Genomic DNA, 26,379 nt, shown 5'->3' on the forward strand with positions numbered 1-26,379 from the left:
TGACCCGAGGGATGAATGCTGCTATAGGGTTACTTCTTTGTTTAATTATAAAAGTAACGGGTAAAGGGAAGAACTGGCCCAGGAAGCAGCTGGGAAGGCTTGGCTGGAAGCAGCGTTAAGGCTGCAGGGCTCTGCAGCAGCCTTCTGTAAAGCAGGGTCAGCTCCAGTGAAAGGCCATGGCAGGAGCAGGCAGCTTACACGCCTCCTGCTGAATAACGACCCAGAAACCAAAAGGAAGCAGGAGATGGCAGATCACTCCATTCCAGAGGGCAGGCCGGCCCTGCTGGCACACGGTCCCTCCCCACACAGAGCTAAGGCTCCATGGCAATGTCCAAGCCTGCTGAACTGCTGCTGATGCCGAGCTCTGGCTCCGGGAACCCGGTCACCTCTCCCACCTCGCTGCAGGGCTGTGTGCCGTGGGTGAACGTGAGTCTGTACCGCAGCCGGATGGGATCCTGTGAGAGAAAGAACAGAGGGGGACATGTGATGGCTGCAGAGCTCAGCCGCCCCCCTTGCTGCAAGGAGTCACCCTCTGAATGGGCAGAGGAACGCCTCAGCCATGTGGGAAGACCTGGATCTTCATAAGCACATAAGGAGCGACTGGGAGACCTGTGCAAATGTCCCCAGGGCATGCCTGGCAACCCCAGCCAGCCCAGCCTCTGTAGTGATAGAGGATTCCTTACACCAAAGCTTTGGTCCATGATCATTCATCAGTGCAACACAACTGCTTGTGCCTGGGGTGGCCTCGGGTTCCACCAGCTGCAAACATCTGCACCGTGTGTACCAGGAGCCATCTGCAGGTGGACTGAGGCAGAACTGCCCATTCCATCCTTCAAATAATACCTCTGAAAGCTGTTTCAGTGGGGAAGATGCCCTCCCAGCACAGCACAGCGTGCTCTGTCCTCACTGAAAACACTCTCCCCCTTTTTCATAGAAACACCCCACCACTACAGTGACATTCTGAGTGCTCCAGCAGCAGAATCAACCCCCACACATACCTTGTGTGGATTGGAGAGCAGCAGCACCTGGGATACCACAGCAGGGGGGAGAAGAGGGCTGAAGGCAGGCAGCTCAGAACCAGAGGCTGGTTGTAACTTTATTTTCATGGTCTGGAAGAGAAAACAAAAGGAATGCCTGTTGGTCCATGTGGGAAAAGGACTGGGAGTATCACCAAGCCACAGAGCTGGTTAAAGATACACCAGCCAGATGCTGTCTTTTAATGAAAAGCATCTCTTTCCACAGCCTGCATCTGAAGGCAGATACTCCTAAATAGACAATTCTGTGCTGCAGACCCCACCATACAATAGGTTCACCCTTCAGAAAGCAAGCCATGCAGTTTCCAATGAATGAGGCAACTCCCAAGCAAGAAGCTGTGAACCTTCTCCTCAGGACACTTCTGAAGTCCCACTCTCTGCTACTCATCACAAGCTTCTCACCTTTGGGACTGCAGCCTGGAACGTGATGTCCTTAATCGGCTGGGCTGATGTGCTCAGCATGGAAAGAACCATCACCAGCACGTCTGGTCGGCCAGGAGCAGGGTCTCTGGAGAAGTGGAGCATAGCCTTGAAACCATTCCTATCGAACACAGTAAGTGGACAGATACCACCTGCCGGAGACAAGAGGAGAGGCATGGATTCCCCTCCCTTCTGAGGGCAGAACAGCAAAGATAGGATAAGGAGCAGCAGAAAGGAAACACTCAAACTTTTACTTCGTCCAGCAAACTCACAGAGCAAGCAGCAATACAGCACTGCCTGGGATGCACATTTCACCTCGAAGGCAGAGAAGGGAATCTCAATGTCTAAATTGGACATTTAGCCACTCAGGTTTCAACAGCCAGCCAGAGATGTCAAGTGTGGATCCAGGAGAGATGTAACTGATTGGCACACTCAAGACTTAGCCCCTTATGACCACTGCCTGGTAAATCCACACCTGCCTATCACCATCCAGTCCTTCCAGAATGTGGCAAATCCTTCACTTGAAGGACTGGAGGCAGAAGACAGAAGATTAGCCAGGGCAGGAGAGTCCTGACTGCTGAGTAGGGAGGACAAGGACATTTCCATGGTAGGATCCCTAGCACTTGCTCAAATTCTCAGGTACCTTAAGTCCTTCATTGAACAGTCACTCCTTTTCTCCAGCCAACCCATACAGCATGAAGCTACTTTGGCTTGCTCCCGTGCAAAAATCACAGAAGAGCTCTAGGAAGCCAAGCTGGGGCACAGAAATCATTGCACTTACTCGGTGTAATTGAAATTAAAGGGACAAAAAGGTTTTCTAGAGAAGCATCGTGGGAAGCTGGATGCAAAGAGGCAGCAGGCTTCAGCTCGTAGTCTAGACTGGAGAATGAGGCATCTGCCATTGAGCTATTTGGCAGATCTGGGAAGGGCAATGTCATTGGTGATAAACCCCTGGAAAGAAAAGCATGTAGAAAGCTTATATTAACTGGGGAGACTCTATGGTGTGTACCATCTGCTGCTCATTCCATATGTATCCCAATCCCTCATCCCCTTAGGTATAAAGAAAGTACAAGCTTACACTCTGAGTTCCTGAGAAATTCACAACCTGTCTCTGTTTCCTAAGGAAGAAGTTGCTGTGTCAGCAGTCATTAAGGCAGACTTCGATTTCTGTTACCATCATGAAGCTTGTTTTCAGGTTTTGGAAGTCCACTCTCCCTATGCAGAGACTCTGGAGCTCCAGTCGGTGACACTGAAGTAAATTCTAGCTCAGGGACAAGGTTTTTGCTGTTTTAGTGCAGTATCACCTTGTTCCTAAGCCATGGGATTTGTCTCCTCAAAGTTCCTGACCCTGGCGTGCAATTACAAAGCTCCATTAGCAGGTCTGTAACAGCTGAAGAGCCCGTGCATGGATGGACAGCTTGCCATCCCTAACCCGTGTACCTGAAAGGTTTCCCTAAGCCTCACTGCTGTAAACCTGTACTCCTCATCTCCAAAGTCAGACTGTGTTATGCACAGATTCCTTACCAAGATAACGTCCTGCTGCTGGAGGGTGGAGAGAGCTGATCAAACAGGCCCTGAAGTGCGTTCTTCTCTGAACTGGGGTCTTCCCAGCCTTCCTGCAGTTCCAGTGTTTGAGCAGCACTTCCAGCTTCACCATACCCATTGTGTATAGCAGTCTGAAAAACAAGCACTTCTGGTTCATGGTACAGAACATCAGCAAAAATCCTCTTAACAATCACCTCTGGTTTAATAATGCTACTTAAAGTAGAAATGAGTAATCTGGTTGCAAACTGTGACTGAGGTAGCGTAACAAAGGCTGCCAGAGAAAGCTAGACCAAGAATCACACCTGATTTTTGTCCTTTGTAGCTTATGGACTAAAGCAGCTGAGGATCACTCACCTCTGCAAAGCCAAGATCAGAAGGTGGTTTCTGTACAACTGGAGAGTTGCTGAGATCTAAGAAAGATGCCAAAATGCCACAGGTCAGTTACAGAAAACAAGGATTTTCCACAGGTTCTTCCCTTCTTGTCTAGCAGCAGTCTGTCTACAGTCTAACACCAATAAGGAAACTACATTCTTGAAAACTCATGGCTGAAAGGGTCTACGTCCTCCTAGGGCCAATGTTAGAGTCAAGTTCCATTTGTATTAAACCCCGTGACCCCTGTCACCAGGGATAACATGGCACTGAATTGCAATGACAAACCTAATGACTTCAGCTCCTCCTCAAGCAGACAGGCAGAGGTGGTGCTGCTGTGGCGGGAGGTGGTGGTTGTGTTTGCAGACTGGTCTGTGGACCACTGGGATGTCGCCTCCAGCTCGGAGAAGTCAATCAGTGTGTAGCTCTTCATGCGCCTTGGGGGTGGTTGGTGTGCTTGGAAATAGGAGAAAGAGTTAAAGAGAAACCTCCTGAAAGGAGCTGCGTATTCACAGCACAGGCATGCCCAAAAGGACTCCCAGGGGAAGAACCTCAAGAATACTTTCTATCAGCCATATGTAAAAGAAAACGATGGCTACATAACAGTTTTCCTGTGTTACAGGGTTTTATCCACATTTATTTTCCAAGAAGCACTTCCCTTCCAAACCCCGCTCACACTGATGAGTAGGAACAGAGCTGTCATGGAACACTCTTTACCTGGTGCATCCACAGAGCTGGTGACTGGACCTCCTCCAGCCCCATCTTCACGGCCAGCTACAACCTGCCTGTATTGTCTGAGTGCCTGGATGAGCTTGTCATTGGCCTGCAGTATCTCAGCTGGAAAACAAGAGGAGAAACACACTATTAATGTCATAACACAAAGTTCAACTTCACCCACATTCAACCTTCTCACTCACAACAAGGATTTCAAGAGTGAGAAAAACATGATTCACTATAAAAATTCTGTTAAGATCTACTTTGTATGAGTTTCTGGAGACCCAAATTCACTTAAAATCAGCATGAAAACTTACTTCAGAACATTCTTAACTTGGTGGATGAATGTGGTACCATGTACCCAGAACAGGGCAGTGGAATCACCCTCTGATATGGTGTGTGGAGCTCTTGTGGAAGGCTCCAATGGGCTGATGGTGCTCAAGGGTCTCATCAATCCTGGTGCGGTAACAAACCCATCAAGTTACAGGTGAGGGGATGAAATCTTCCCCCTTACTAGTGTAAAGACCATGTTAACATGACAGCCACCTTGGCTGGAAGAAACTGGATTCACTGTTTAACTCTGGGCTCCAAGTGAAAATGAATCATTTCCCTGGAGAGGAGTCAGAGGAGACTTAAGCCACTTCCATGGGGGGCATGGTTTAAAGGTAAAATGGAAAGCTCTGCCTGCTGGGTAGCAAGTGCTGAAGCAATCCCCCTCCGAGGGAAGGGCACACCCCACTTGTCAAAGCAAAGGTAGTTGAGCTTAGCTGCAAAGAAAGGCAAGGACAATGTTGGCTCTTACCTAAAGCCTCATCATCATCCACTGTCTCGCTGGCAAGGCGAAAGAGCAGCGGCCTGAGCTTCTCACAGCGTTGAAACAGAGTCTGTGGAAGGAAATGTTTCACATCATTGCTCAGCAGATCCCAGACATCCTCACAGTTCTCTGTCTCTAGAATCACCTGAGGAAGAGCATTTACCTGCAGGGCCTCCTGGTCAGATCTGGATAGTTCCTGTCTCTTGTAGTTTTCTAATAACTCATCCATACGTTTAACGCTCTCAGAAACCTCACTGACGGTGTTCACTCTTCTGGACACCTGAGCTGACTTTTCTTGTTCCTGTGATGAAAAATGACATAAAGGTAGGTGATGATTTGGCTAACAACAAATCCTGAATATCCTCCCTCCTTTGGGCAGCCCTACAGTCAGGAACAGGGGTCCTGGTCACAGCCTGAACTGTCAAATCACCTCCCACCCTCCCTGCTGCAAGCACAGCTCCTGACCCAGGGGCTCCCCACCTCCTTGATCATGCTCTTGATCAGACGGTTGGCAGCCTGCAGGTCCTCAGGGTGGTTGCTCTTCAGAAGCCTTGCCAAGAGCTGTCGAGGGGAGAGCATGGGACAGCAGTGAGTGAGCAGCAGGCTCCAGGCACACATCACATAAGAACAGATACCGAGACACCCGCTGTCGGAATAGTTTCTATAATCCTGGAAATATGTGGGCTCACGTCCCATCATCTAATCCAGATTATACTGCTGCCTCCTACAGCTGCCTGCACACCCAGCTTGGATGTTCTGGGAATGGGAACACCCTGGCTGTAGAATTTGTGTAAAAGAGAAACCCTCTCTCGGGAAAGTGCAATAGAAATGGATGTTTTGCTGTAAAATGTTTCACTTTTACTAGGCAAAAACTTCTGATAAAGCATGAAGGAATTCTCTGCTGTTGTACAGCAAAAAGCATCAGCATCATCCTAAAGATACTGTCTGAAACAGGCAAAGCTCCCAAAGCGTGACTGAGCCTCTTTGCTCATCAGTGCAAGTCAGAGAGGGGCAGGCATGAAACTCCAAAGTTTTACCTTGGATTTCTCTTCATCTGTGTCAAAAATAGAATTCTGAGGCCTCGGAGAAGGGGGAGGCAAAATTTTGTCTTCTGGCAATTTGGGGTCTTCTTTTACAATCCCTGCAATGGGTAACAACAGTTGCTCAGTGGTACCCACGCTGTGGAACACTCAACACTGCATTGGACTTTGTACCTACTTCCTTCACCCCTCCACAGACCTCTCCTAGGAGAGAATTCCAGGGCAGAGATCCCTGAGTTTGTCCTGTACCTTTTCCCTGCACACCAGTGGTGAGCACTATGAGAACAGAGGCACGAGGCCAGTCTGCCCTTTAGCAAAGCTGTTCTTTGGTATATCTCTTTGAACAGTTCCGTGCATCCTTAAAGACCCCAACAGCCTGTAAGTGTGACCCCTGTCCTCTTGCCCTCACACACAATGTTTTAGGAAAAGCCGAATCACAGGCTGAAGAGGACACATCTCTGTGCTCTCAAACCACACCAATTGGAAGGCTAAAAAGGAAACCGAAATAGCAGAACTAAACCTTGTTTCTTCAACATTTGATAAGCATCCCGGATTTTAACTTCCTGAGGAAACCAGACTGTCCAACTGAATATCACTTCCGTGACTCTTGACTTGACTTTTGCTGAAGACCAGGTTCCATAGTACTGAAAACCAAACAGACAACAAAGTGTAAAGGTAAGGAATTGGTGCCAGGTAGAGCATCTGGGTCTGGCCCCACAGTGTCTGTGTGCAGAGTCTAAGTAGCAAATAGATGCCCAGCACTTTATTCCCCGTGCTGTCAACTGGGTGTCTTGCAGTATAGGAAGTAATGTGGGTTGCTGTGGCTGTAAATACAGGGAATGCTATTAAGTGTATGATAATTACCTAAATATTATATGACAATCAAAATGAAATAATTTCAGAACTTCTCTGATCAGTTACTGGCTCTGAAACCAAAAGCACATTGGTTTATTTCAGGGAAGACAGAACAAAACGAGAAACGAAAGTTGTCTTTGGATGCTCTCTGATTTCCCTATCACTTATGAGTACTCACTTTAATGTGTTACAAGAACATCCAGAATAGCAAAAGCCACACACAAACACAAGGCATTTTAAACTCATTATTCATGAAACAATACCTGCTCTGTCAAGACAGCAAACACAGCTCTGACGCTTTGGTTACACTGTGCTGTTCCACTGAAGCACCCCTACCAAACCTGGCACCGAGAGGTTTTGCTGCTTGGTTGAACCTCTCCCTGAAACCAGCTCTTTGCAGCTCTGCTGTCCAGGGGATGTCATGGAAAACAAAGCCTGTGTGAGTGGCAGATGTCTGCAGGACCCACTAAAAGGGAAGCTGATTACTGAGTTGCTGAGAAGAGTATCTAAGAAAGTTGCAGGCCTGCTCTGTGATGCAGAGGGGGGGTAATGCAGGGGGATCACGGGCTCTAATAAACACATCTCCATTTCTCATCCTGACAGGCACTGCAGGACAGAGAGAGCCCCTGGCTGACACCTTTTACAGGGGATTCACATCCAGTCCTGGTGCGTGGAGGCACAGAATGAATTCTGCTCTTCTTCTGTGCAAGGTTCAGTCTAAGTTTTCATACCCAGCACAAAGCAAACAGCCTGCCCCACCAACAACGTGCAGCGGGACCACGACCACCTACCTTTGGGGAGAGCACTTTGATCAGCTCATTCAGAAACCTGAACTTTGCTATTTCCCTGTGAAACCTTTCACCACAGTTATTCACACAGGTCTCCAGCACCTGCAGAGAACAAACCAGACACTGCACACACAAGTCTTGGGGGAAAACTGTGCCACCGTAACACTGAACCTAAGAACTTTCTGGCACTGCATTCACAAACACGAGATACTGGGAAAGTTGTGCAGCAAGAACATGTATTTTTCCTTCATCCAACATTCTTAAGCAGCACGTTTAAGACCATCTGCTCTGTTTTATGTATCATTAATAACTTTTGGGCCACTGACCCCATGATGGAACCTCAGGTCAAACAGCACAAGCTGCAGACCACTGAAACCCCTCTGCAGAGTGACAGGGGAAGGAACAGCAGCAGTCCCTCCCTCTTACACCCAGTTTCTGGATTCTTCGTGCAGTGGAAAGTTAAAAGGGAGAGACATCAAAAAGGGAGAGACATCCAAGAGAAAAAGAAGCTGTCATGCCTCTCCCCGCAAACTCTGATTCCAAGTTACTGCTGCCTCTCTGCATGTGGATGAAAGCACTTACTGTGAGTGCGTGGAGAGCTTCCATCTCCTGAGGTGACTCTATCTTATGTGCCAGCAGCCTCGGTGCAAGAGAGGGGCTGGGGAGTATTAGAAGCAAGTCAAACAGTGCACAAGTTCCCCAAAAAACCCCAAATGCTGATTTTTTGCTGCAAAGAGCAAGTGCTGATTCACAACCCTCTACATGTCACGAACACATGGGTGCCTGCTCTGAAGGAAGAGCATCGGTAAGCTTTGACCAGTTTAACTAGTTCCTGCTCCTTCCCACAGAGCCCGGACTGTCTGCTGGGCTGTGGGATCTCCCACCTCTCTGAAAGGAAAAGCAGAGGCTGAGCTCACCCAAGGCTTCCCTGCAGATCCCCACCCAGGATTCCTTGGCCAGCCTCCCAAGAGCCTGGTGACAGAGCAGCAGAGATGCAGCAATGGGCATCAGAGCCCATGCCTAGACACCAGCCTCTCCCCACCACAGAGCTCTGCAATACTGACGCTGGGGAGCAGCAGAGCCCAGCCAGTGCTCCCAGCTCTGTCCCAGGCCCTGTTCCCTGCAGCCATGAGGGAAGGTCAGAGCCAGGCACCCAGCCAGGAACAAACCCCAAGAGCCGTCTCCCTGCCTTACCTGTCCGTGTCAGCGTTCACCTGGTCACAGAACCGCTGGATGCATTCCCAGTTTTCCTCAGGGATACCTGGCTCAGTGGCTTTGTCTTACACAGGAGACAAAAAGACAGGAAAACAGCCTCAGTGTGAGAGGCGTGAGGGCACAAGGAGGAAGGGCACAGGGCAGGAAGCGGCTCCAACCTCCCGCTGCTCCCGCCTGCTCTAGGGCTCTCTGCAACCCAGGCAGAAATGGAAGGTACAGGACAAGCAGGAAAGAGCTGGTACTAAAACCTGCCTAAAAAGAGTCCTGGGGGAACCCTCAGAGTCAAAGTCAGGCAGGAACCGAGGTGCTGAAAGCAGCAGCATCAGGTTCCTTTTAGCACAGAGCATGAGAAACTTAAAACCATTTACAGGCAGCTCTCCCGGGACTGGACAAGCTTTCCTGCGCAGGAACAGAGGCACAGGTCACCCTTTTGCAAGAGGGCTGCACGAGTGCATTCCAAAGCTCTGCCTGCACGGCTGGATTGAGGAATAACCTTCTTCAAGCACTCAGCTTGGGCAGGACTGAGGACAATGAAGGACAGGAGAGATGGGGAGCGGGAAAGACAGAGCAGGTTAGGACAGCCCCCATGAACATCACCCTAAAGGGGCTCCTTGGAGGAGATGGGCCCTTCCCCACGGAGCAGCTCTGGTGCCCTCCCACTCAGGCCCCAGCCCCACTCACTGAGCCACCGCTCCAGCTCCATGGCACCAGCCATGGGCTCCGGCTCCGGCTCCATCCCGCCGGCAGCAGGAAACGGATCCACTCCCACTGCTCGCACACTGCTCACCCGCGGGAAGCCCACACGTTTGCCTGGTGTGGACGTGCACTCCACGGGCTGGGCCCGTAAAACACCCAGCCCACAAACACACCCCTGCTGGCAGCTCCTCCCCTCGCTGGGTGCAGAGCGAGCGCGGGCGAGAACGGAACCAAAACTCACCACGTTCATTTAATCATTAAATCATCATCCACAGAGGAAGAAAACGTCCCAGTCCCCTGGTCAGGGCCAGCTTCAGCAGTACCACACGCGTGACCACTCACAGGAAGCAGTTCCTCTCTCCGAGCAGCCTGGGGCTGCTTTATATATACCTATAAATACCCTCCCCAGAGTATCTGTGGGGACGTGTGCAGTCATAGCTGTAGGTGCCCTGATTGCAAGGGCCTCTCCAAACAGTCTGATCGCTCAAGATGAACTGTGCCCATGTCAGAAAAAGCACTTATTTCTGTCCATGTGGCCTGAATTTAACCAGTGATAAACATCTTGTTCTCCCAGCCTGCAAACCAGGCTATTTGCATGAGGTGACAGCAGGAGGATGGACCTCAATCTGTATTTGGTTCCTCTCTCAGACAAAGTGGCTTATGCTTAGTGCAGATACATACAGACCTGGACACACCACGATGACACCTGCCTGGTCTAAAGCTCAGCTCGTCTGATTAAAGATCATCACGTTGAGACCAAGAACTACAAGTCTGGGACACCGACGGGCACTGCCTACACCATCAGAGTCCATGGGCTGCCTGCCAGGTCATTCCTGGAGCTCAGATCTGGCATCAGCTGGACAGGGCTTTGTGTATCCGTCCACACACTTCTTTGGGTCCCAAAGTCACCATCATCTCAGCAACGCTCGGCCCATGCTGCAAACACAGGAGAAGTCATTGCACATCACTGCACAGATGGAAACTTACACTTTTCAGCACGTGCTTATGCATCACCACGATGAAAGCGATAAAAGTGATGAGCTATCAGACCGCTGTTAGACCAAGGGTGGAGGTTTATTACTAAGCTCAAAACAAGGCTTTGGGGTTTTTTTCACTCCTGAAGTAAAATACTAAGAAAGAGTGGTTGAAGTGACCCAGCAGGACTGATGCCAGAGCATCAGCCAGGGCTGGGCTCTGAAGAACTTCAGTAAACCTTGGGTTGATCTATGTCCAAGCAGGTTGCACATAAAATTCCACTTTTGCCCAACACCTACAACCCTGCCACCACCCCCTACAGCCGGTCCAGCAGCTTCTCTGACTTCAGATCTGAGACCAGCACATTCATGCTTGGACAACTTCTGCCTTGTTGAGACTTTCAGAACATGTCTTTCTTCCAGAACTGTTTATCAGTGCACTTCCTTGTAACAGGAACTGCTGTCAGTTGTTGTGAGATGTCAGATACCAGTATCTTGCAATCAGAGAGAAGATAGCTGATAAAGAAAACAAGAATGTCACACTCTCAGAGTGTGCATGTTTTACCTGCTGCCCACTGAGAGCCAAGCGAAGGAGCTGCATCACACTGCTGTACTTTGTCTCCTTGGTTTGCTGGTGGAGGCTTCTCAGGTCTTTGTTCAACTCCTCCATGGTCAAAACAGCCGCCTGCCTTGTCATGAGCCTTTAGGAGAGAAGATGTCCTCACAGATTAGGGACACACAACCCACAGGATTCCAACCCAGAAGTGACTGGTTCAGCAAAGCAAGCACCAAGCTTAAATCACAGAATTATGCCAAGGACCTGGAAAACTGCAGGAAAAGCAGCAATTCTGATTTCTTCTTTAATAACCTGATTTTCAGAGATGCAGAAGCCATCACTGATACTACTCTGCTGCAGGCAGCAGAACTACTGTCCCTCCAGGATAGCACATATTCTGACATTTCAATTACCATCACACAGATTCAGTTACCACTTTGCTGTGACAAAGGACTAAGGGCAACCAGCTTTACAGAGAGCTGGAAATAACAGCCCACTTTGCAGATAGTGCCACCTCCATCACCTCCCAAAACTGGCTTTCAGGGCTCATTTTAGGCCAGATGTGAGATCTGAACTGGAAAGGTGACTGACACACCACCCGCCTAGCTGCAGAGTGTGGAGTAGCAGAGGGACATGGGGCAGCAGTGAAAGAGACTGGCAAACCCCCCCCGAACCCACTGGCCCAGAAGGACTGTCTGCACATCCCAAAGTAGAGCAAATCAAATAAGAACAGTGAGTATGTCCCACATCAATACAGCAGCCAAGAGCAATGCTCTGGGGCAGGCAGGTGGCTGTGCACAGAGCGGGGAAGACACACTTACTCTAAGACCAGTTTTCCTATTTCATCTGCTTCCCCAGACATAGTTTGTAGCTGCTCTCGGGACACCGAGGGCCTGATCCATAGGTAAGAATAATCACTGGACACCAGATTCTTCAGGAAGCTTATGTGGCCCTGGAGAAAGAAAGCAAAGCTGTCAAGGTCAGGGTTAAGCTGTGGGGAAGCAAACCTCTTCAGTCTGAACCTCAGAACCAGTTAAAGAGAAGTGGGGTGCTGGCAGTGAGTGTGCCACCAACACCAGCACTGCAGGGACAGCCATCTGCAAGCTGCACGGCTTCAGAGCTCAGATCAAAGCGGGACTCAGCTGAGTCTCATCCAGGAATGGCACAAAGCCTCAGCTCCCAGAGCAGTGACACGGTGCTACCGCTGCTCGTACCTTTCTCAGCAGGAGGACTCGCTCCACATAGTCCTTTTCTAGAACCTCTTGATCTACTTGCTGATCCCCATAGACCTGTTCCACCAGCAACTGCAGCTCTTTGATCAGCTTCTGTCGCAGCCCCTCGTTCTCTGTGTGACGGGCAAGGTGAATCCTGCAACAAAGAAAAATGGTTTTGGACTGCTTTGGGTTAGACGGAATCTCACCATCCCAACCTCACATTTACTTAGCAAACCTGTAGAACTGTTAGAAAAGCAGCATTAAACCAAATCTACAACACAGCATTTAGCTCTCATGCGCCACAGTGAATGAAAGATGTGGTAATTCTCAGCAGCAGAACATCCTTGTAGCACACAAGTGTACTTGCAGAAGTTGCCTCTTCTTAGATGCTATTTTGAAACTGGACTGAAGACCTTGCATCCCCCTAACTACACTTACCCTCTGCCGAGGTGCTCACAGTGTTCCTGACCCCAGTGTCCAAGCACAGGATGGGAGAGAAGGTGGGAACAGTGCAAGCAGGAATATTTACTTCACTGTAGCACAGCCAAAAAGCTGCTGCACAGAGACCATGCTTAACCCAATAAAATCTCCAGGCAGAGCCAAGTGCTAGGAATAAACTCCCACTGGCATACCATTCTCACGTTTAAAGTTACCACTGGTATTTATACCTGTTGAATTCCGGGAGCTTTTCCAGATCCAGGAGGGCAGAATGGGTGGTAATTCTGTCTACTTCAAACTGTGCAATCAGCTCTTCCAAGGTCCTCCCCATCTGGTTCGCTGCAAAAGAACCCCACAAGGGAATGATTCGACTCCATTTTCTTGAGAAGCAGCAGCACTGCTTGTCATTGCTGGGCTGGGGCAGCAGCACAGCCCAGCAGGAAGCAGCACAGGACAGCCCCTTACGCAGTGCTAGCAGCAAGCAGGATGCACCATGGCAAGCAGGAGGGAACTGGTAGCACATATGAGAAGCTGCCCTCTTCCCAAAAGCAGGCTCTGCCAACTACTGGCGAGGAACTGGAAACTGGGACACTCTGCTTGGCTCTGTTACCTTCCTTGGTGGAACAGCCCCTGTATCAGTCAGCCAAAAAGAAGCAACTCTCAGCCAAGAGGCTTTGCTGCCCAAGAAAGATTTGATTCCCAAGCAGAGCTCCCGAAACACAAGTTAATGTGATCCTACACAACAAGAGCAACAAAAGCAGACACTGACTCAACTCCTCGTGGTCTTTCAGGTTAAACAAGAAGTGTGACAGACCTTACACACAACACTGCAGTTGTTAAACAGTTTCACAGGCAGTTTCTTGACCTCGAGATGAATTGTCCCAGCTGGGAGCTCATTATGGATCAGACTAGATTTAAATGGCTGCACAGAGGCAGAAAGATTCCCACTGCTCCAGCACAGCAGCCAGCCTTTCACAGGAGCTCTGCCGAGCCCTGGTGGCATTTCAGGGATTTCAGGCTGAAACCTTCCAACACTGTCAAAGTTCTCAGCTATTAAAACAAACCTCACCCTGTCCCCAGAGGCAGCATCACAAAGCACCCTTGCAAGTGCCCTGTTGTCACTACCTGGGAATCCCGAGCCACAGTTGGTTATGATGTCCAGCAGAGCCTCTGGCAAGTAGCCATCCCGAGCAAAGCGCTCCAGGAATATGTCCCCTTGCCTTTTGGACAGTTTGCCCCCATACTTGTTCAGAAGCAGCGGGAGGTGACCGAACTGAGGGGGATCCCAGCCAAAAGCTCTGTAGAGGAGGAGGTGTTTGGATGTTGAAGTCAGCCACTCAGTTCCGCGCAGGACGTGGCTGATGCCCATGTGATGATCATCCACCACGTTCGCCAGGTGGTAGGTGGGGAAGCCGTCCCCTTTGAGGATCACCGGGTCACCCTCCACCTCAGCCACTTCGTGCTTGGTCCAGCCATAGACCAGGTCCTGAAAGGGCTCCACTCCCTTCTCCAGCCGGAAGCGCACCACCCAGTCGAGGCCCTGCGATAGCTTCTGAGCCACTTCGGTGGGCGTCAGGTGCCGACACCGGTTGTCGTACCTTGGAGAAGGGAGGACAAAGGTCTCAGCTCAAGACAGACCAACCCCAGCAGCCATTTTACACGGCCAAAACTCTAAACTGACCCTGGGATTTTAGCTGCAACCTGCACACTGTGTCCAGACAAACCACCTCATCTCGATGTCATTCCCTTCAGCCTCTAAGGGTTAATCATAGAATGCATTGGGTTCAAAAGGACCTTCTACTTCCAATCCCTTGCCATGGGCAGGGATGCCTCACACTAGACCATGTTGCACAAGGCTCAGTCCAGCCTGGCCTCGAACACTGCCAGGGATGGAGAATTTACCACTTCTCTGGGCACCCTGTGCCAGCGCCTCAGCACCCCCACAGTAAAGAACTTCTTCCTTACATCCAACCTGAACTTCCCCTGTTTCAGTTTGAACCCATCACCCCTTGTCCTATCGCTACAGTCCCTGACGAAGGTCCCTCGCTGGCATCCTTGTGGCCCCCTTCAGATACTGTGGGCAGTGAGATGAGGACCTCACTGGCTAAGTTTCTGCAAGGGTGCAGCCCAGAGGGGAGGGCCCAGCAGAGGGGGGTCCTACCGCGGGGTCTGCTGGCTGCGCAGAGCCTCCTTCTTCAGCAGGTCCAGGCGCTGCGGGGTGCAGAAGCAGCGATAGGCTGCGCCCCGCTCCAGCAGCTCAGCGCTGGCACTCCGGTACAGCTCCAGCCTGCGTGACTGCTGATAAGGGCCGAAGGAGCCGCCGCGGCGAGGACTCTCATCAGGGGGAATACCTGAAACACCAGTACAAAGGGAGGTCTGTCAGCTCCAACATCAGCCCTTTCCATCGCATCTCTTGGGCACCTTTGTCACGTTCCAACACTTGCACAGATTTGGATCTCGCAAACAAAATAAAAGCAACCAAGCCAGGGCAGTTATTTCTGCTCCACAACACGCTCCCAGTGGGACTTCCCAGATGCCCAGAAGAACTAGATAACAATAATTAGATTGCATTGAACTCATTGTCTGAAAGGCTGCACAGCTTCTACTGCACAAAATACTCAGTGTAAGTACTGTTAAACGCTAAGAAGCTCTCAGTAAGCAAACAATGAAAGCTGTGAGTACCTGCCCAATCCAGCATGTCTTCTATTCCTTCTGCAGCTCCAGGCACCACTCGGTTTTGATCCGTATCCTCCACTCTCAAAATAAAGGTCCCTTGGTGCTTTTTGGCAAAAATGTAATTGTACAAAGCGGTTCGAAGGCCACCCAAATGCAGAAAACCTGTAACCACGGGGAACCAGACCAGAGAGTCAGAACTGAGGCCCAACAGGGCTGGAAGAGTAAATGCTATATGCAATGGAAACTGCTCAGTGGCTGGGCTGGGAGCTGAGCTGCATGGCCCTTGTAAGCCCTTGGTATGGAACAAGAGCTTCCCAAGCTCTTACCGAAGTGACCTGGACAGCACTGTTATCACAGAACCCCAGCCTGGTTAAAGCTCCTCCTGTCCCAGCCCCGCCATGGTCAGGGACCCCTTCCACTGGAGCAGCTTGCTCCAAGCCCCTGTGTCCAACCTGGCCTTGAGCACTGCCAGGGATGGGGCAGCCACAGCTTCTCTGGGCACCCTGTGCCAGCGCCTCAGCACCCTCACAGGGAAGAGCTTCTGCCTAAGAGCTCAGCTCAGTCTCCCCTCGGGCAGGTTCAAGCCATTCCCCTTGGCCTGTCCCTGCAGGCTCTCATCAGCGGGGCTTGGACACCCATTTTCGCAGTGCTTGACAAGAAGTGGCCGCACTGAGCGGGGACCCCGCGGGTACCTCAGAGCCCCGCACATGCTCAAGAGTCCGAATTCACGTTTTCCGCTCCCGCCCGAAGCGGAGCCCCCGAGGGCGCTGGCCCAGCGGTTACCTGTGGGGCTAGGCCCGAACCGCACCCGCGGGCCCCGCTCCCCGCCCGGCCCGGAGCCGAGTCCCCGCACCGGCCCCGCGGCGCCCCGCAGCGCCCGCGCCATCCCGCCTCGGAGCCCACGTGGCCGCGGGCGCTACTTCCGCCCGGTGCTCCAGCCAATCACAGCGCCCGCCGTAGCCCGGGGAGCGGAGCTTTCCTTAAAGGCGCCACCACCCTCCTGCTCCTCCCGCCGGCACCGACACCGGAGCCTCGGGACGAGCCCGGGAAAACCCGGGGGGAGCCCGGCACGGCCCTGCCCTTGTTCCCGTGCTCCCGTGCGGCGGCTCCGGGGAGCGGCCTGGCCTGCGGGGCCCGCACCGGTCAGCGGGCAGAGCAGGGCAGGGTAGAGCAGGGCAGGAGGAGCCGGGCTACGGCAGCCGGTGACGCTCTTGAGGCCGCGGCGGCGTTTCCCGGCGTGCCCCGCGGCACATTGTACACAATCATCATGGCCGCCGCCGCCGCCGCCGATGGTAGGAGCTCGCGGTACCGGTGGCGGGCGGCGGCGCGGGGAGGGGCCGGGAGGGGCCGGGAGGGCGGGGCCGGGCTCTGGCGCGCTGCGGTTGGACGCGGTCGGACGCGGTCGGACGCGGTCGGTTGGGCCGGGGCAGTTCCTCGCTGGCCGCGCTCTTCCTGTCCGCTCGCCCCCAGGTGCCGAGGAGTCGGGCATGGAGGTGGAGGCGCCGGAGCTGCCGCTGGGCTGCGGCGGAGAGGGCTCCTCGCCGGCCGCGGGGTCGTCTCCGCAGGGCGAGGAGCGGCGGGATCCCCCGCAGGCGTCTGTCAGCAACGGCGGCGAAGGGGAGGGCGGGCGGGAGCTGGTGGAGCTGAAGGTGATCTGGAACAAGAACAAGTACGACGTGAGGTTCGCGCTGGACAGCACGGGCGCCGAGCTCAAGCAGAAGATCCACTCGCTCACAGGTCTGTCGGGGCCGCCGCTGCCCGCGCCTCCCCCTGCCGCTGCCTTCGGCCGGGTCGTAACCGCTGTGCTTGCCCCTTAGGCCTCCCCCCTGCCATGCAGAAAGTTATGTTCAAGGGACTTCTACCGGAGGAGAAAACGTTGCGGGAAATCAAAGTAACAAACGGAGCCAAGATCATGGTGGTTGGCTCCACCATCAACGACGTTTTGGCTGTGAATACACCTAAAGAGGCTGCTCAACAGGAGGTCAAAGCTGAAGAGAACAAAAAGGAGCCACTTTGCAGACAAAAGGTTATTAATGTCTCACTGATTGCTAGCGGGGTGGGGGCTGGGGGGAATATCTGTGGGCTTCTCGCGGTTCTTTTGTGGTCACCTATGGGTCCTTTTCCTTCCCAGAGCAGGCTGGGGTTTGTTTCTCATTGCTAAGTGATGGGAGGGCTCAAGGCCGAGGAGTTCTATCAACAGAGGAATGTTTAGGCTAGCAGAGCTCTGCGCTGGTTGTGCTGGTGCCAGGCTCAGCATTTCAGATAAGAAATGGTAAATAATAGAAGTGTTTTGTGGGTGTTAAGTCAGACGCAGTCTGGATGAATTCTGCTTAAAAACGAACTAATTTTTATTGTCATGAAACAGTTTGATTACCAAAATCTGCCTTGAAAACAAACACCAAGAGAGCAGCTCCTTCACCTGCCCCAGCACTGAAGGGAACGTGGATGTTCAATGCTTCTCTCGTGCCTTGAAGTGCTGCCTCTGAGCAGGAGGTGCAGAGCCATGCAGGGAGCTCACTCTGGTGCAGGGCTGCCGTTGTGGGGCTGGGAAAGGTTCTCAGCTCGAGTCATTACCCTGCCTCAGAATAAACGTGGTTAAAGCTTAGGTAGGGCTTCCTTGAACAATGAAACGTGCTTTTGTTTTTCTGTAGTTCAGCATAGTTCACGTTCACTCTATTATTGCTTAAAGGTACTCGGCAATTTACAAGCTCTGAGCATGGTTTTCTTAGTTACAACTGCTCTAATCTGTTCTGGTTTGTTGCAGTATGTTGCTCTATGTTGCACTATGTTGCACTGTCACACCGGTTCTGCCATTCACTGGATGTAACTCTTGACTGTTAAGACTGTCCTGCTAAATGCCAACTATGTGATTCAGCATGTCTGATATTAATTTTTTCTAGATAGATATATTGGAATACATATATTGTAGAAGGGATGTTCCTTTGCTTTATTTTGGGGTTCTGTTCATTTGTAGAATTTCTTTAGACTGTCCTAGAAAGTGCTCAGTTAACTCTGAAAATGAACCATTTCTTGTGTGATAAGTGACTGTGAATAGTCCATAACTGGCTCTTAGTGCTGGGGGAGTACAGTCAAGCAGGGCAGCTGGAAGCTCTGTTGTGTTTCTGTAAATTCCAACTTCTGCTTTTATGTTGCAGCAACACAGAAAAGTATTGGATAAAGGCAAACCTGATGATGTGATGCCTTCTGTTAAAGGTGTTCAGGTAAGTAAGTAAGTACTTGAGACATTGTCATGATCAGAAAAGAGGCTTTTATTGTGGTTTGAGACCTGTCTTTGCTGGCCCAATGGTTCTTCATTATCTTAGCAGAAAACTGGAATAGGTGGATCATCCTGGTGCTTAAGAAGTGAAGGGAATGTAGCTTTTTCTGTTCAAGTTCTTCACCTTCCCTTACTGTGTTCCCTCTCTGTAGGAGCGCCTGCCAACAGTGCCATTGTCTGGCATGTACAACAAGTCTGGAGGGAAAGTCAGATTGACCTTTAAACTTGAGCAAGACCAGCTATGGATTGGTACAAAAGGTAAGCAACTCTAAAGCCCTGAGATGAATAGTGGGTAATGGGACTAGAAGCAAATTGTGTGACCTTGAAATAGCTCCTGCTGTGACTAAAGTGTGCTTAGAGAATAATGCTGGCATTGCAGTACTTGAACATTACATTTTGCTTGCTCTTCAGATGCCATTTGCCCAGATCATTGACTATTACTTGGTATTTTACTGGTGTTCTTGGAAAACCCTGAGCTCAGTTGTGCCAGTGGAGGACTGCTCCAATCTGCTGTTCATAGCTGCAAACGTACATTACAATATTTGGCATTTCTGGCCTCTCTCAAAAGCACTTCTTAAACATTGGTTTGGTGCCAGCATACCACAGAGGCTCAATGACTTGGCTAAGGCTCGAAAGGGAATCTTAGAACTGGGATTAAACTCGGAGTGCTGGCATCTCTGTCATTATCTGTCCTTCCAACCAAAATTAGCTGGGTGTCTTGTTTCAGTGATGCACAAGTGCAGAGACCCTGGCCTGTGCTGCTGTGCTGAGGAATCAGTTTACTGTCTTGAGCAGTGCCAAGAGGAGCTGAACGTGCTGTGGCGCTAACATGCGTGGCTGAGGATGTCTCGCATAGCCCTTGCCTCGAAGGGAAGCTCTGCTCCTGCAGTTTGACCAGGATGGGCAACAGCAGGGTGATGAGCAAGAGGAAGAGAAGTGCTTGCTCACTGTGCCAGTAAAGTAACCTTGTTGCGTGGTAACAGTAGCTTCGGATGGTACCTGCAGCTGCTACATTATTTCCAGAGTAAGCAGAAATCCTGGGAGGTTTTGACCTTTCCTCTCTAGGACAAACTTGATTGTGAAGACTTTGGTGGCTTTAAAACCTCCCTTGGTAGCAGCTGCAGTGATTTTCCTCCTGGGCTAAGTGGTGGAGTGAGACTTGTGGGGCTTGCTTTTTTTTTGGCCTCCAAAGGTTGTGCAGGCAGATGCTTACTGCACACTGATACTGTGTCCTGGACACATGCTAGCATTGAGGTAATTTCCTTCACCTTTTAGGTGAGTTTCAAGTTGAGTGTTTCTGAAGTGTTCCAGAGCAGAGTTTCTTAAGCTGTGAAATCTGATTCTTGTTGTAGTCATCTCCCTTTCATGTAACCTGTTTCCCTACTTCCCCAAATTAGCAGCAGCTTGCTTCCTCTAGGGAATGGCTGTAATTGCTGGCTGTTGTTGGGAAAGCTCCTTCCTGCGCCGAGAAATGCATGTCAGGCGCCAGCACATAAGGGCTAGAATAAACCAACTGGGTGTTAACACCGTTTGTCACTTGCTAGTCCTGGAAAGTCGAAATTGATTCTTCCTCCGTGCAGCCTCTCTGTGCTTCACTTTGTGCAGGGTTTGTGCAGTCGGAGTTTGGTAGAGGCAGATGTTTCTCGGTTGCTCTGTGTCAGAGGTGTTGATAACAGCGATCTGTCTGTTGCTGAGGTACTGTGGGGAGCAGTTGATTTGTGGGATGCTAAGTGAATGCAAAGATTTTCCTCAGTGAATGAACATTGTGAGTCTGAGTGGGGTAGATGAGGGTCAGCTCAGTAATTATAGGTGAACACTGAAAGCTGGAACTGAAGGGATGGGTCTTGGAGTAAGTCATAGAAATGAGGACACAACTGAGAGGAGTCTGCCACGAACCATGTTCTTTATCATTCCTTATTGCCTACCTCTGGGTGACATTACTCTGTCACATAATTGTAGGCATCTTTTTCTTCAATTTCTCTTTTTGTTGCTTTCCCTATTTACTCATATTTCCTTCCCTGTGCTTCTATAGTAACAGTTGAACAGTGCCTCAGGGTAAAACCAGGAGGAGGCTTTCAAAGGGCTCTTTAGCCTGTCTTCATTTAGTTTCCAGGCTTGTCATTGCAGTAGAGCTTAGTACCTACCTGTAGAGCTTAGAGCTGCCCTTGGTAATGGGTCCTGGATATCCTTACACCTGGACCAGCCTTTATTATGGTGAGTAATCCTGATAGTCCAAGTGGAGTTCCTTATGGGGAAGCATTAAATAAAGCCAGGGTGTCCCCATCACTCAGTTTAGGCTCGAATCAGGTACATTGAAGAGCCTAGTGTGATGCAGAGACCTAAAATGTAAGGAACTGTGGGGTCCACAATTGGATTCCTGGGGGGGTATGTGGTGATGTGGACAGCAGGCTTCTCAGCAGCAGGTAGCCAAAGTTCACTCAGAGGAGACTGCTGACATGAGGAGCTTTTGGAGGTAATGGAGGTGGTATTTGGAATTAATTTGAACTACTACTGCATCCTATGTCAGAAATAATACTTTGATCAATTTTAATGTAGAGAGAACAGAAAAGTTACCCATGGGGTCCATTAAAAATGTGGTGAGTGAGCCTATTGAAGGACATGAGGATTATCACATGATGGTAAGTAATGTCTCTCCTTTAATATATCCAGTCTAATTACTTCATGCAAATACACGAAGCAGGGCTTTTAAGAGAGAGCAAGTTGGAGGTGGATAGTGATAGCAGCCTCATGTGGTGTGAAGGTGGGAATGTGGACATGGTGTGCTGTCAGTGTAAATATTTTGGGTGGCATGGTGGTTATCTGCTGCTGTGTGGATCTGGGCTGGTTTCACACAAACATGAAGTGCTTGAGCATTGTCTCATATCTTCTGTCTGGCAACAGTGTTAGCAGAAGAATGCTCACAATATAGCTCCTGATTTCTTAGTGGTGTTTCCCTGTTTCTAGTCTATTTCTGGTTTCTGTTGTAGTCACATAAATGGCACATTCACATAGACAACAGCCTTGCTGGAGGGTAAACAAACAAATAGGGTTTTCATGCCCTGCATTTTTCCCATATGTGATTTTTCTGAGAATCTGGTTCAGGGCCTAGAAGAGGAGCACATTTAAGAAGACACCTCTGCTAATTCCTCTGAATTTTTGTCTCTTTTAATCTATGGGGTTTTATTGAGCTCTTGCTTTCCAAAGTACAGTAATAACTTTTAATGCTGAAGTAAGTTCCTTTATACAAGTCTTTTTCCTTCTTTAGAAGAAGTGGGAGATGTTGTACCTTTAAAATCATTGTCTGCAGGAGGGTGCTGGTGTAGGCTTTGTCCAAATACTGGGGTTTTGATCACCCATGTAAGAAAATGTCCTCGAGTATGCTACAATACACTCTTACCCTAACACAAGGGTAGAGGCTATTGGCTGCCGTGGTGCTCCTCAGCTATAAACACTGACATAGGTTGAGAACAGGACATTATGTCTGAATGTAAAATTCCATGCAATCTTATGACTATGGGAACATGGTCATTGTCTTTAGTTCTTGTTTGGCTTCTCAGCTCTGTGCATTCCAGTCAGTTCTTTGGAGCTATGCTTCAGATTCTGTCTTCCAGAATAATTTCCTCATGTTCTTGAAACTGGCCAAGAGCTTTTGTTGCTGCTGTGGTATCACAAAAGGAAGGAGCTCCTCACTTTATCTGCTACTTTGCCGTTCTCATTTCTCTGAGGAAGCTTTTTGAGTTGCTTTCCATGTACCAGGAGCGTGCACCGAGTGTTTGAAGCAGCAGACACTGCTGAGTCTATAGTGGTCAGGCTGTACCTGCCCCCCTGCTACGAGCTGTTTGTTTCCTGTTTGTAAACGTTGTCATTTTTAACTTCACAGGCATTTCAGCTGGGCCCAACAGAAGCGTCTTACTACTGGGTCTATTGGGTACCCACTCAATATGTTGATGCAATCAAAGACACGGTGCTGGGCAAGTGGCAGTATTTTTGAAAGCACGCTCACCTCTGGCACAGGAAAATGACACAAAGCAAAGGACACTGCTGGGAGAGGCCTCCGACATCCCTGGATGTGACAGTCCTGGAACTTGTTAATAAACCCTGATAAACGAGGCATTGAGGGAAGCCAGAGGTGATGTCCTTTCACCATTAGTTTACTTTTAACTTAAAAATTTCACCAACCCTTTTCTGCAGTCAGCTTCAACATATTTAAAGCAAATACAATGGAAATCAATAAATCTTAATTCACAAAGTATCATGTGTAATAATAAAAATCTGCTGAGAGTTGATCTTCCAGTTTAGTTTTGAAAAGAAAATATGACGATGCATTATGGAGGATTTTTTACATGGTTTGAACAAAACCAGCTATTTTCATAGTCTTTCAGTTAAATTTGATTTTGTGACTTGGTTGTGACTTTCAGAAGCTGTTTTTTTTTAAGAATAAACTTTAAGCAGTATGCAAACTGATGCTCAGTAAAGCCATATTCTGCGGCCCTTTGGTTTCAGGTTTGACTCTTTGGTAGCAAAACTAATGTTTTCATTATTATTTTAACCCAAAGATGCCCTGCTTCCTTCCCTCCCTCACTGCTATGTTCCATACCAGAAGCTCTGGGTTGGCACTCCATGTAGCATGTTTGGGGCAGATGAACACCACTGTGCTGCTTCCCGCTCCCTTTCATGCCATGTTAGTTGTTCCTCTCCCCCCCTGCACCTCGCTGCTCCTGTCCTGCCCCCAGTGCGATGGTATTGGAGCATTTCCCTGACCCTGCATGCTGTCTTCTAGAGTTCTTCTGCAGCAGTTGCAGTGACACTCACCCGTGTGGCTGACAAACCCTCCTGAGCTGCATCGTGCTGCTGGGTGAGCACATGGAGCAGCAACACCAGCCTTGGGAGGGAGAGAACCAAAGAGACCTCCCTGCCCTGATGGGGAGGAGAGATGCTCAGATGCTGGTTTAAACCCTCTATCACTGCTGTAGTCTTTTGTGTCCTGGATATGAAAATGTATAGCAATGTTATTCAGTGAATCCTGCCCACTTCAGAATATCTGTCCAGCAGCTATAGCTTGAAGTTGAAATCACCTTTCAGTTTTTCTCTGCTCAAGTTTACAGGAAGCTCTTGCCTCTCATCCTGTCTGAAGCAGTGCTCCCATCTTTGGCCTGTGAAGTTCTGCCTGTCCTCTCAGCCAGCCACGTGCCATTATCTCAGGTTTCTGATGGACCTTTCAGTCCTGCAAAGGTGCAGACCCTTCGCAGATAGTGCTGGGCAGTCAGGCTCAATCCGCCTGGCTCCATGTTTAACCTGCATCAGGCAGGTAGCTGTTTAACACTAGACTTGACAGTGCTCAGTGCAAGTAGCTCAACACTCTGTGAACCCATGGAGAGGCCTGTTGGGAATAGCTGGTCTTGGTGTGCTCCATGTCTTGTTTTCTCTTTCCCTGAAGCAGCCCAGTTGAAACTCAGCAGGTGCAGATTCCCAAATGAGTATTTGTTTTGTTTTATTTGAGAGTCTGGGAGAAGCATTCACTTTATGGTATGTGTTATGATTCTGTATTTCCTTGTAAGCTCTTGATAGCAACGTAAGCAGCTTTTGTTTTGTATTTTCAGTCAGACCACCCATGCAATACAAATCTTAGAGGTGTTTTGTATCCTGCCTGTAAACCGGTGATGTGCTTGTCACTCTTGTAGCTTGAGGTGTTTGCTTTCTGTACACAAGCCAGCAGCAGCGTGTCCTGCCCTACGTGCACTGAGATGGGAGCAATTCCCGCCAGGTTCCCAGAGCAGCTTGGAGTGGGCAGTGGAGCTGGAGTGACCGGATGGGAGAGAACATTGCACACTGGACGCTGCTGTCACGCTTCTGATTCATTGCCAGTCCTGCTGTTCAGGCACTATTTAAACTCCAGGACCTGGTGGAGAGCATATGCACTGCAGCATAAAGACAACGGTGCCATCAGCTTTTCCTGTCACTTGGGGTCACCTTTGCACTCACCATCTTGTTGGTTCTGTGACCATCAGCTCCCACTTGCTACCTGGCTTGCCTGGACCTGTCTGTACATCTGCTCATGCTCCGTTTTCCTTCCCTATGCTCTCGCTGTGTGCTCTGGAGCAGGGCATGTGTCTTGGTTCCAGCTCCTGCCCAGAGCTCCGGTGTCTGTGCCCGCTGCAGTGACCAGGGTGAGCATGCTCTGGTGCTGCAGGAGGGCAGGTACCTGATGCATTGCTGCGAGGGCACCACAGGCACAGGGCAACTGCCACATTCCTGTCTGCTCCTGCCCCAAGGGCACAATTCCTCTGCATCCCATGCAGGTACAGCTGCTCATCTCAAAGGGAACTGAGTATAAAGCCCATTGGTTACAAAGCAGGTTCAAACATGGAGAATACTATAAACTAAATGTAATTCTGTTCAGGTGCTTCTTTTTACGTTGGTTTTGATTTGAAAAATGAAATTGTTTCACTCTTTTGTTCTATGTGCAAAGTTTGAATTAAAATACAGGAAAATGATACTTATATAAAATGCTTTACCTGGTGTTTTTTGGCTCGATCTAGTCGGTTTCTTGGGAGTTCTTTGAGATAAATATTCCAACTGAACTTAGCAGCCCCACCTCTAGGATTCTTTCCCTTTCAGAACCATGGGAGCTCTGTATCTTCTGGTGTATCCAGGAGGAGTCCTGCCATGTCCCAGAGCTCCCCGCATGAGCGCTGCTGCTCACCTGGGTGTATCCCTGGCCTTTCTCCATGTCCAGCGCCATGAGTTCCAGTATTCCCCTCTCTGTGCATCCCAAGCATAAACAGTTCCTGGTATAGTTTTGTGTTGGGAGTGCTGCAGCGTGTCACTAAACCTCGCTTGGGTTGAGCGGGCACTGTATCTTGCAGGTAAATCTTGTGTTACTCACAAGTTCATCATATCAAGTGTAAGATTAAAGTCAATGATTAATTCCCATTAATAGCACTGTTTGAGCAGTGTGTAACTGGAAGAAGGAGCTCACAGTGATGGGAGAGAAAGTGATGTGGATTCAAAGAACCCGCTATGAACCTGTTCACATAAAGCAGCCGTAGTGATCACACACAGCATCAGGCTGCCCACAGCCGTGAATGTGGCTTCCCCATGCTCCAAGGGCTGAAGAGAAGTGACCTGCTCATGGTGATGTGTGTGGTGCTGGGGTTAGTCCCAGGTGCTCCCGCAGTGAGGCCTCTTCCCAAAATTCCTTCTTTTGTTGCTTGTTTCTCCCTCTGTAACTTCTTTTTTCCAATGGAGCAGTTCCCATTCCCAGTTTTGTCCCTTACCTTTCCCCACATGTTAGGATCAGGTCCTCAGCATCTTGTGTTCATTACTGTCATCACAAGGGAGGAAGGGGAGGGCCAGGAGGCCTGTAGCAAGTCTTGTCTGAAGCCTGTGACCATCTTCCCTTCTAGCCAAGGCCTCTCTCTCCTTGGCCCCTGGAAGTTCACTCTGTCTTACCTGGACTCGAAGCAATTCAGTCTTTGGTTTTATGTTAAAAGCCTTAGGTATTTGTGTCCCCTGCAGGTTTATTAAAGTGGAACATGTGCCATGTCTGATGGTATCGTTAAATAATCTGTTGCCTATTTCAGGGGAGGGAGATGACAAATATTTAGTCTTAGACTTGCACTGGTGCATTTTCCTAAGTGTAACCTTGCCAGGTTGTCCTGCTGGTTTATGCTCTAAGGTCAGTCTTATGGATTAAAGTTTGATAATTAAGTATTGCTCTGTTTGCTTCAACAACACTTCTGCCTAAGGGCTCA

The 26,379-nt window shown here is 49.8% G+C and overlaps 3 protein-coding genes across 4 annotated transcripts; 1 reads left to right on the top strand and 2 right to left on the bottom strand.

The window, feature by feature from the left end:
- Positions 1-305: 305 nt before the first annotated feature.
- GGA2 (golgi associated, gamma adaptin ear containing, ARF binding protein 2) lies at positions 306-9,832 on the bottom strand. The gene is made up of 17 exons (XM_061349101.1): positions 9,476-9,832; positions 8,774-8,858; positions 8,162-8,237; positions 7,583-7,681; positions 6,457-6,580; positions 5,934-6,037; positions 5,377-5,457; positions 5,060-5,197; positions 4,885-4,966; positions 4,086-4,205; positions 3,657-3,824; positions 3,354-3,409; positions 2,979-3,130; positions 2,236-2,405; positions 1,437-1,606; positions 999-1,109; positions 306-455 (listed from the first exon to the last, which is right to left on the bottom strand). Exons 1-17 carry the CDS (start codon positions 9,738-9,740, stop codon positions 312-314), a joined length of 2,145 nt encoding a protein of 714 aa, XP_061205085.1. The 5' UTR covers positions 9,741-9,832; the 3' UTR covers positions 306-311.
- Positions 9,833-10,028: 196 nt separating this feature from the next.
- On the bottom strand, positions 10,029-16,234 carry EARS2 (glutamyl-tRNA synthetase 2, mitochondrial). The gene is made up of 9 exons (XM_061349051.1): positions 16,132-16,234; positions 15,355-15,510; positions 14,834-15,023; positions 13,798-14,270; positions 12,903-13,011; positions 12,235-12,388; positions 11,842-11,972; positions 11,030-11,165; positions 10,029-10,426 (listed from the first exon to the last, which is right to left on the bottom strand). Exons 1-9 carry the CDS (start codon positions 16,232-16,234, stop codon positions 10,343-10,345), a joined length of 1,536 nt encoding a protein of 511 aa, XP_061205035.1. The 3' UTR covers positions 10,029-10,342.
- Positions 16,235-16,513: 279 nt separating this feature from the next.
- On the top strand, positions 16,514-25,119 carry UBFD1 (ubiquitin family domain containing 1). 2 transcript variants are annotated; one of them, XM_061349102.1, is made up of 7 exons: positions 16,514-16,640; positions 16,819-17,085; positions 17,166-17,374; positions 18,504-18,569; positions 18,778-18,883; positions 21,182-21,264; positions 22,506-25,119. In XM_061349102.1, the coding sequence occupies exons 1-7, from the start codon at positions 16,616-16,618 to the stop codon at positions 22,614-22,616; spliced, it is 867 nt and encodes a 288-aa protein (XP_061205086.1). In that variant the 5' UTR covers positions 16,514-16,615; the 3' UTR covers positions 22,617-25,119. The 2 variants fall into 2 exon arrangements, with proteins under 2 accessions (XP_061205086.1, XP_061205087.1); XM_061349103.1 differs by lacking the exon at positions 21,182-21,264.
- The last annotated feature ends 1,260 nt before the right edge of the window (positions 25,120-26,379 follow it).

This window comes from Neopsephotus bourkii, unplaced genomic scaffold (genome assembly GCF_033783945.1).
Source record: "Neopsephotus bourkii isolate Nb327-2 ecotype Australia unplaced genomic scaffold, CSIRO-AGI_Nbou_v1 NB_384, whole genome shotgun sequence".
NCBI classification, from domain to species: domain Eukaryota; kingdom Metazoa; phylum Chordata; class Aves; order Psittaciformes; family Psittacidae; genus Neopsephotus; species Neopsephotus bourkii.